Below are 9,235 nucleotides of genomic sequence, written 5' to 3'. Positions count from 1 at the left end.
AGCAGTCTATAGGAAGGGTATAGTTTGTTGCTCACTTTTTACTTAGTGACCACCTACTGGTGGCAACAGCTATAATTGCCTATGTCCCCAATGACACAGAAGAGAAAAAACATTTCCAACCCTTCTTTTCCCTGATACCTGCCATCAAGAGTGTGCTGGGATAATCCTGTACACTTAAGTCGGCTGATCCCCATGAAATCGGTGGGTTTGGTCGATATTCATGCAATCTGTAAGGCTTTTATAGCCCACAAGCTGTCTGTAAAATAAACAATTTACTAACTGCTATAGAGTACCGTATTTTTCGCTTTATAAGACGCACTTTTTCCCCTCCAAAAGTGGGGGGGAAATGGCAGTGCGTCTTATAAAGCGAACACTGCCATGTTTACTTTGGTGATGCTGATACATTGCGGCCTGCGATGTATCAGAGGGGTGGGAGGAGGGGACGGAGGCTGGCAACACTCGCGGCGGGCCCGATACAGTCACTGTACTGTAATACATCGGGCCCCGCTCACAGCAATTTTCATATGTAAAGTCTACAATCTTCAAGCAGTGTCTCTGCTTTAAACTAGGGCAATCCTCTGTAGTAGTACAACTCACTATGAAAGCGGCAGGCAGGGTGGCAGCGTAACCTCGCGATTCTTACTCATTCACGCTCCTCCCACTTCATTCATGAAGCTGGCAGGAGCGTGACATCACGTGCCGGCTGGACTGCTGCTTTCATAGTGAGTACTGTTATAGAAGAAAGCAGAGCCATTAAAAGATTTTACATATAAAGTCTACTGTGTGCCCTGTGGTGTCACTATTCGCACAGGGACAATATACTGTGACACATATGATACTGTGACCAGCATAAGATCATCTTATGCTGGTCACAGTATCATATGTGTCTCAGTATATTGTCCCTGTGTGAATAGTGACCCCCACTACATAAGATGCTATATGTGTGTCATCCACACATCCCCCTCATAAAAGTGCGTCATCCACAGATCCCCCATAAAAGTGCGTCATCCACAGATCCCCCATAACAGTGCGTCATGTACAGGTCCCCCATAACAGTGCGTCATGTACAGGTCCCCCCCATAACAGTGTCATGTACAGGTCCCCCCCCCATAACAGTGTCATGTACAGGTCCCCCCCCCATAACAGTGTCATCCACAGGTCCCCCCCCCATAACAGTGTCATCCACAGGTCCCCCACCCATAACAGTGTCATCCACAGGTCCCCCCCAAAACAGTGCGTCATCCACAGGTCCCCCCCAAAACAGTGCGTCATCCACAGGTCCCCCCCCAAAACAGTGCGTCATCCACAGGTCCCCCCCAAAACAGTGCGTCATCCACAGGTCCCCCCCAAAACAGTGCGTCATCCACAGGTCCCCCCCAAAACAGTGCGTCATCCACAGGTCCCCCCAAAACAGTGCATCATCCACAGGTCCCCCCAAAACAGTGCGTCATCCACAGGTCCCCCCAAAAAAGTGCATCATCCACCATTAGTTCAAAACCCACCAAAAGCACACCTTTTGGTTCAAAATATTTTTTTTCTTATTTTCCTCCTCAAAAATCTAGGTGCGTCTTATCATCAGGTGCGTCTTATAAAGCGAAAAATACGGTATTACTTGGCAGAACACAGGAGAGTCTATTTATTCTGAACAGACCAAGATCCATAAGACATCACATAATCCAGTGAAGAAGACCTACACACATGTATCAGTATGCAAATCCAGCATAGATGGTGTATACATTCCACAAATGTATGCAAGTCTTGTCACAAAATACAGCAGGAACAACAATCTAGGTGTAGTTTCTATCTAACATTTATGCTAGGAATAAATGGGGGAGACTAATGCACTAAAAGCACTGGAGTAGACAAAAACACAATTCAGAGAAGAGTTTAAAATATGTATTTAATCTAAGACATTCAAGCATATACCGTATTTCTTTACAAAATGTCCGTATTCAAAATGTGCAATACAAAATGTGAACAGTGAAGGGCTCCAAGGCTACACTGTAGCATGCTACATACAATGATGTCAGGTACACACAGCCTTACAATCACCCCAATGACCGATAAACCTAAAATGATCAGATCAGTTGATCATTGTGGTAAACACTGCTGGAAGAAAAAGGACTTTTACAATATTAGAAATTTTACTGTATTTCAAATCTTCAGATCTCCTCCAGCTTGTCCATGTGTTTTCCAACTTTGGCGGTGCACTCTCAAAAGTTCAGCTAGTCGTCTTTTGGTTTCTGACTTCAAGGGGTTTTCTGGGATTTCTATGGTTTTCAACAGATATTATGTTGATTGAAACCAGAAAACGCCTTTAAACATAAGCTTTTGATTTTTCCGGAATGGCCGAACTCGGTTAAGGGTGGATTTGAACGAAGACCTCTTAGAAATAGCTCTGCAGCGATTCTCCCAAACTAATTTCCAGCTGCTTGATAGTCTTCTGGCATTGCTGTTCCACCTCTTCACATTCATCTAGACACAATAAGAGGGAAGATCAGATAGGGCACTGTCAGGTTAGGATCAACTACAGCTTTTTATTTTTTTGGCCAGCCGACAACTAACCTATGATGTATGTGAAAGCTATCCAATGAGGAAACAGAAAATAGTATTCATGACTGAACTTCAGCATTGGTGGACAATTCTAAGAAAAGTGTTCACGGATGACCAAAAATAAAGCCTATTTTCTTGGAATGGGGCAGTCTACTATACTATTCCGTACGGTTGTTTATGTATTATACTAACTTATACCAGCCAGACACCTTAACTTTCTTATTTTTCTCTATTGACATACCTTAACAAAGCACCGTGTTATGTGGGAGAAATTGAATTATTTTTTAGTGCCCCTTGGGGGTGCATATAAACTACTATGTAATTTATTTTTGCAATGTGAATATAGAAATCTATAATATGCTATTCAAATTTCTCCATGCTTTTTTTGTTCTCTTTTTATACTGTTCCTGTTTCACACTGAATAAATTCTTCAGATTATTATGGTCATGTGGACACCTTTTTTGCTTTTACATAATGTATGCACAATAAGTATATTCTATAATAAATAAGTGTTTTTCACTGTTATTACATTTTTAATTACATTTTGTTTACTCTCATACATATTTTTTTTAAACCTAAAATGTATTAGCATTTAGCACATAATTATGTGCACACAATTACATTACATATATATGACGAGAACAACATACCTTCCATGAGTTCTGCCAGGAATGGGATAGTCTCTGGCAGCAGGACCATGTAGTTTTCTCTCAGTTTTTCCACCAAATCAACCAGGACAAGCAGTGCAGCAAAGCGAACCTAAGAACAAATGACACACATTACAGTAATGGCCTGAGCAAAAATTAAAGAAAATCTGACTCTGTGCCTCAAAGTAATTTAACCACTAAATCAAAGTGTATTGTAGTTTCTATTTGTGAAGAAAGCACAATGTGATGGGGATGCTCAGGAGACTGTCTACTCCAATTCACTCAGTAGAAGCACTATTAGCCAACTGCAAGGCTCAGTTGTAAAACTTTTATCTTGGTCACGAGAGTCTATAGTGCGGCTCCAACTACTATGGCTGCAAGCATGATTATTATTATATCTCTGCTCAGATTTTATGTTCAGTGCATACACCAGGGAAGGCTCTTTTGGCATCCATCAAGTCTACTGGGCCCTGTGGATACATTCAGAGTATGGGTTGGGAGCTTTCCTGGTATATACTCTGAATGTACACTGAAAAAACTGTGTGATCATAGTCTAATATAGACAATAAAAAGTCAGGTTTTCAGATTTGGAAACGACTATTCTTTGCTTTATAAGACATACTTTTTTTGGCCCCCCAAAAGTGGGGGGAAAATGGCAGTTTGTCTTATAAAACATATACTAGAGTGAACTTCCATTATGGAAGCTCAGGGAGCGATGAGTATAGTGCCGCTTGCACTTGCTGTACTCCTCGCTCCCTGGTCTTCCTCCAGACGCTGTACTGCACTGTCCTGATGCCGTACGCAATCAGGTCATAGTGCAGCGCGGGCCTGGAGAGGACCAGGGTGTGTGACAGAGACCACAGGACCTGCAGAGTAGCGGAGGAGCAGGAGAGGCAAGTTAATTTATTTATTTTACCACTGATGGGGGTAAGATCTGAGGTCTGATATGAGGATCTGACATTGGGATCTTATCTGAGGATCTGATATGGGATCTCATATGGAGGTCAGATCAGAGGTCTGAACAAAAATATACCGGTATATATTTTTTGTCTTATTTCCCTCCTATAAAAACTAGGTGCGTCTTATAAAATGAAAAATATGGTATTTAAAAGAAGTTGTTAATTGATACTATAAATAACCCTTAGTGAACACCAATACCAATAAAAATAGGAGCTATGTAAAAGTTATAGGCAGCTCTTATGATGTGTCCATGAACCTTCAATCCTGTAAGCCAAACATACGCATACTTGTTTTGTTTCTAAAGAGAACCTGTAACCGCTCCTGACATGCCTGTTTTAATAGTGTCATGCATTTTCCATGTAATAACACTTCTAAACCATCTATTCTTATGGCTCTATGTTGTACCATTCCTTTATTATTTCAACTAGAAGTTATGGATGAATTGCTAGCAGTCTGCAGTAAGGGTACAGAGGGGAGGTAACCAGTCAGGGGTGTGTACCTGCACAGACTGAAATTGGCAGCACTGAATGGATAGAGTGAGTCTGTGCAGGTACACACACCCAACTGGTTAACACAATAGACGATGGCATCTGAGAGGTTAAATGCCTGCGATCGGCATTATCGACGATTGCAGACATAAGCCCCAGGTTAGGAATTTTAAAGACCGGATCTCTGCTGTACATGTACAGTTGAGGTCCGGCAAGAGTTAAAAGGATTTGAATCTTAGCTACTGTTCTTACCTTAGGAGAGGAGTCGCGCATCTTTAGAAGTATCTGGTAGTTGAGAGGTTTCCACAGGGAATCATCAGCCATAGCAACAGAGAACTGAGCAATGCAAGGAACCAGGCTGCGGCTCACTCTTATCTGGTACTTTTCATCTCCTCCAAGTAAATTTTCAATCTAATATAAGAGAATAATTTAATTTACCAGACAAATATAAATCTTGTAGATCGGCACTTCAGGTTATTTTCTGCCACTGTAAAGAGCTAAAGTATCTCTTGCAACGGAAGCGTGTGACCTCAGCTTTAGATTATGATCTGTAAGGAACATACCTGATCCACCAAGGGCATCATTAACGCCTCTGCTCTCTCCTTGCTAACAAAATGCTGAGTATCGTACAAGAAGATTTTGTGCAGACAGTTGAGTACAAACTCCAAGAGAAGGCAACTTTTTTCATTGTTGTCAGATTCAAAAAATGCTTCATCTGGGGGAAAATGACAATAGGTTACGTGGGCTACACATTGCTGGCAAATACCCTAACATACATTTACATATTCTGATAAATTAGTAATTGGCTAGCTATTCAACTTCTAAAAGGCCAGGTCCTTAAAGGGTTTATCCAGGTTGTTAAAATTGATAGGCTTCAGGGGACTGCGGTGCGATGCCACCTCTTCACTGTTTTCACCTCTGTGCTTGGCATCGCCAAATCATTCAAAGGGTGCAGAGAGTTAGACCCCCACAATACTGATGGCCTATCCTAAGGTTAGGCTATCAAGTTAAAAAATTCGGATAACCTCTTAAAAACCCAGCGCCAATGTACATATACTGTGCGGGTTTCAGTGCTGGTTTCCAAATATCTGGTGACTATTAGTCAGTGACTAACAGAGACTGTAGAGAAGACAGAGGTGGTTTTCATTGCATCTATCGTTCTCTGCTGCCTCTATTGATCCCAATTAAAATAAATAAGCATTAGTCACTAATTCATACTAAAAATCTGTAAACTATCTGGTTCTAAAGCCCCAAAATACCCTAGACCTGAATCAATTAAAGGGGTTGTTGCAGGCCATATATATTGAGGACCTATCATCATCATTATTGTCTGGAAATGTCCTCAATATCTGATCGGTGGGGGTCCCACAACCGGCACCCCCACCAATCAGCTGTTTGAAGAGGAGGTGGCGTTCCATGCATGCTTCCTGTTCATTACACTGCACGTTGTCTGGAGTGAAGGCGTAGTGTAATGACAAGTACTTGCTTCATTCAAATAAATGGAGCTCGTACTTGTCATTATACTGCATCGCTGTAACTTCTGAGACGACGGACAGTATAATGAACAGGAAGCAGCGCCGAATGGAGCTTCGCCTCTAAACAGCTGATAGGCGGGGATGCTGGGTGTTGTACCCCTGACGATCAGATATTGATGACCTATCCTGACAACATGTCATCAATATATATGACCTGCACAACCCCTTTAAAGGGTGCAGGTCTTTCTTCCAGATTCCCCCATGGTACCAGACTTGAGGAGGGAAGCATTGTTCTGTGCTCCTTGCCACTGGGTTCTGGCTCCTCCAGTCCCCCGTCTGTCAGCATCCGGTTTCATGTGAGTCACTTGGCTACTAAAGCCAATGACTGGCCACAGTGGTGATGTATCCCCCTGTGTGTTAAGTGACGCACGGGAGGACACGTCAACGCTGCAACCAGTCACAGGCTGTAGCAGTCACGTGACCAGAGTCAAACCGAATGTTGACAGGCAGAGACCAGGGCGAGGCACAGCCAGCAGGACACCAAAGGCTACCCCCTTGCTGTAAATGCACAATGACAAGACAAGACAACATGCCGTGACAATGCTGACAGTATGTCATAACATACCGGTTTTCATAGAATTCGTCTCGTTCAATATCTCAGCAAAAGACTTAACAAGGTGACCAGCAAACAAGGTAAAAAGTCCTTTGAGCTTCTCTGCAATACAATCAGCCAAGCGGTAGAAGGTGAGGAGCCGGTCTTTTGAGGATCCCTCTGTTTTGGACCAGTCAAAGAGCTGTGAAAAGTCAAAAGCACTTTACATGAGCAAAGAAAAATAGGTCCTGATCATTTTTTTTTTTAAATAATTCAATTTATGTCCTGTTGCTTTTATAAGGTCAGCATATTCCACAGCTCTGTGACGAGATTGCCCTCACACATCAATCTGCGGTACCAGCAGAATTCACAAACTATGCTCCCACAAGCAAATACACTAAAGTCAATTAACTTAGATGGAAGGCGCAAACTCATGGGAATAAGTCCAATATTTTACTTTATCTTACCTTAAAGAAAAGTGGCCTAAAAGTGGCTTCTGAAAGCTTCATGACCATGATGATGAAACAGTTAATGATATGGCCTTCCGTGGTGCCCACCTCTTCCAGGTCACTCTGTAACCGAAAAGAAAATGGTGAAAAACCCCAGAGCACACTATATATACTGCCATTTACATGAACATATAGATTTATCCACGCTCTCTCTAGATTAGTTACCTCAGTATGTTCTGCTCTGTAATCCATGGCTTTGAGGAAGAATGTGGTCAGTTCAGACTGATGGGATGACAGCTGCTGCTTCTCCATTGTGGCAATATGTTCCCTCAGTATGTCCATTAGGGATCCAATGCACTTTTGCTGAAGATAAAACATATGAATGTGAAGCATACTGCTTTAAAAAGGCCACGTTCAAACCAAACTGGTAAAATGAATGTGATATTGGTGAACTCTGGCCAAAAATTGTCCTAAAACTGTCATAAAGCAGGAGGTCACAGAGATCTGAATATTATATTAAAGGGGTTGTGCCACTTACGTAAATATATGCCACCCAACAGATATCGCTGTTACATCACTTTTCTCCAAATACTACCATTTATCAAAATCGCCATATTGTAATGTTATTAGCCAACCATTACACCCCGTGGCAAATCGGTTTTCATATACAGTTGCTGTTGGTTACGTCCTGCATTGCAGCCTTGAAATGTAGGACGTAGGAAGGGTAACAAGTGGCATGTCACAAATTCAGCTGATGTCAGGACATATCCCACTGCCCTAAGGCCTGATGGGAAAGCAGACACTTGACAAACCAGGAAGTAAGATTCAAGCATGGGGGATAGGAGAAAACTGAGGTAAATTACCAAAAAAATAAAGAAATAATTATACAAGGAGGAATGGGAGCTATGGTAATTGATGAAAATAAGGCCCCTTTCACACGAGTAAGTTTTCAGCGCGGGTGCAATGCGTAACGTGAACGCATTGCACCCACACTGAATCCAGACCCATTCATTTCAATGGTTCTGTGTACATGAGCATTTGTTTTTCACGTATCACTTGTGCATTGCGTGAAAATCGCAGCATGTTCTATATTCTGAATGGGGCTTCAGTGAAAAACGCATTGCATCCGGAAGCAAGTGCGGATGCAATGCGTTTTTCACTGATGGTTGCTAGGAGATATTGTTTGTAACCCTTTGGTTTTTTATCACGCGCGTGAAAAACGCATCAAAACTCATTGCACCTGCGGGGAAAAAAAACTGAACGCAATCGCAGACAAAACTGACTTAACTAGCTTGCAAAATGGTGCGAGCTTCACGGAATGCACCCTGAATGCATCCAGAGCCAATCCGTCACGCTCGTGTGTAAGGGGCCTAATACTTAAGAGCGAAAAATGAGATTTTTGTATAACTTACCAGTAAAATCTCTTTCTCGCTCTTCATTGGGGGACACAGTAACCGTGGGAATAGCTATGTCCTCTAGGAGGCGTTGACACTAGTAAAAGCTGTTAGCTCCTCCCCTGACAGCTATACCCCCTCCAGCCTGGAGAGAGAGCTTCAGTTTGTGAGAAGCAGTAGGAGAAGCAAGTAATTGCAGTAGTATGCTTCAGCAATTGCAGACGTGCAATTGCCACACTGGAGGCCGCCAATGCCTTGCGAGGACCCTCGGGATGACAAAAAAAGAGGAGTCCGTACGCCGGAAGTAAACTGGAGGCTGGCAAATAAATCGCCAGAGCCCTGACAACGTCCAAATGGTGTAACTCCCGTCCCCTAGTGAAGGGGAGGGACACGGTGATTGAAGGACAATTTCTTCATTGAAATGGAAATCAGAGACCACCATCGGGAGAAGGAATGAACGGGCCGGAGGACCGCTGATCCCTGTGAAGAACCAGGAAGGTTCTCTGCAAGAGAGCGCCCCAACCCGGACACCCGTTTGATGGATGTGATAGCCACAAGGAAAAAACTACATTCCAGGACCGGAGTCAGAGAGACATCTCCCGCAAGGGCTCAAGGGGGGAATTCCGGAAACAGTAATTGGTCCACCGAAGTCCCTCGAGCCGAAGAGGCTTGTGGGG

At 43.0% G+C, this 9,235-nt stretch overlaps 1 protein-coding gene across 1 annotated transcript in view; it reads right to left on the bottom strand.

Moving 5' to 3' along the window:
* Positions 1 to 1,892: 1,892 nt before the first annotated feature.
* HEATR1 (HEAT repeat containing 1) overlaps positions 1,893 to 9,235 on the bottom strand; it is an 86,372-nt gene continuing 79,029 nt past the window's right edge. The window contains exons 39-45 of the mRNA XM_040429619.1: positions 7,390 to 7,527; positions 7,183 to 7,287; positions 6,749 to 6,917; positions 5,212 to 5,363; positions 4,901 to 5,059; positions 3,204 to 3,312; positions 1,893 to 2,475 (exon numbers count right to left, since the gene is read on the bottom strand). Of these exons, the coding sequence (XP_040285553.1) occupies positions 2,387 to 2,475; positions 3,204 to 3,312; positions 4,901 to 5,059; positions 5,212 to 5,363; positions 6,749 to 6,917; positions 7,183 to 7,287; positions 7,390 to 7,527 (921 nt within the window). The 3' untranslated portion in view covers positions 1,893 to 2,386. The remainder of the gene's footprint in view (positions 2,476 to 3,203; positions 3,313 to 4,900; positions 5,060 to 5,211; positions 5,364 to 6,748; positions 6,918 to 7,182; positions 7,288 to 7,389; positions 7,528 to 9,235) is intronic.

This window comes from Bufo bufo, chromosome 4 (genome assembly GCF_905171765.1).
Source record: "Bufo bufo chromosome 4, aBufBuf1.1, whole genome shotgun sequence".
Taxonomy (NCBI): Eukaryota; Metazoa; Chordata; class Amphibia; order Anura; family Bufonidae; genus Bufo; species Bufo bufo.
The sequence above is the reverse complement of the archived record's forward strand: the minus strand, read 5'-3'. Positions and strand labels throughout refer to the sequence as shown.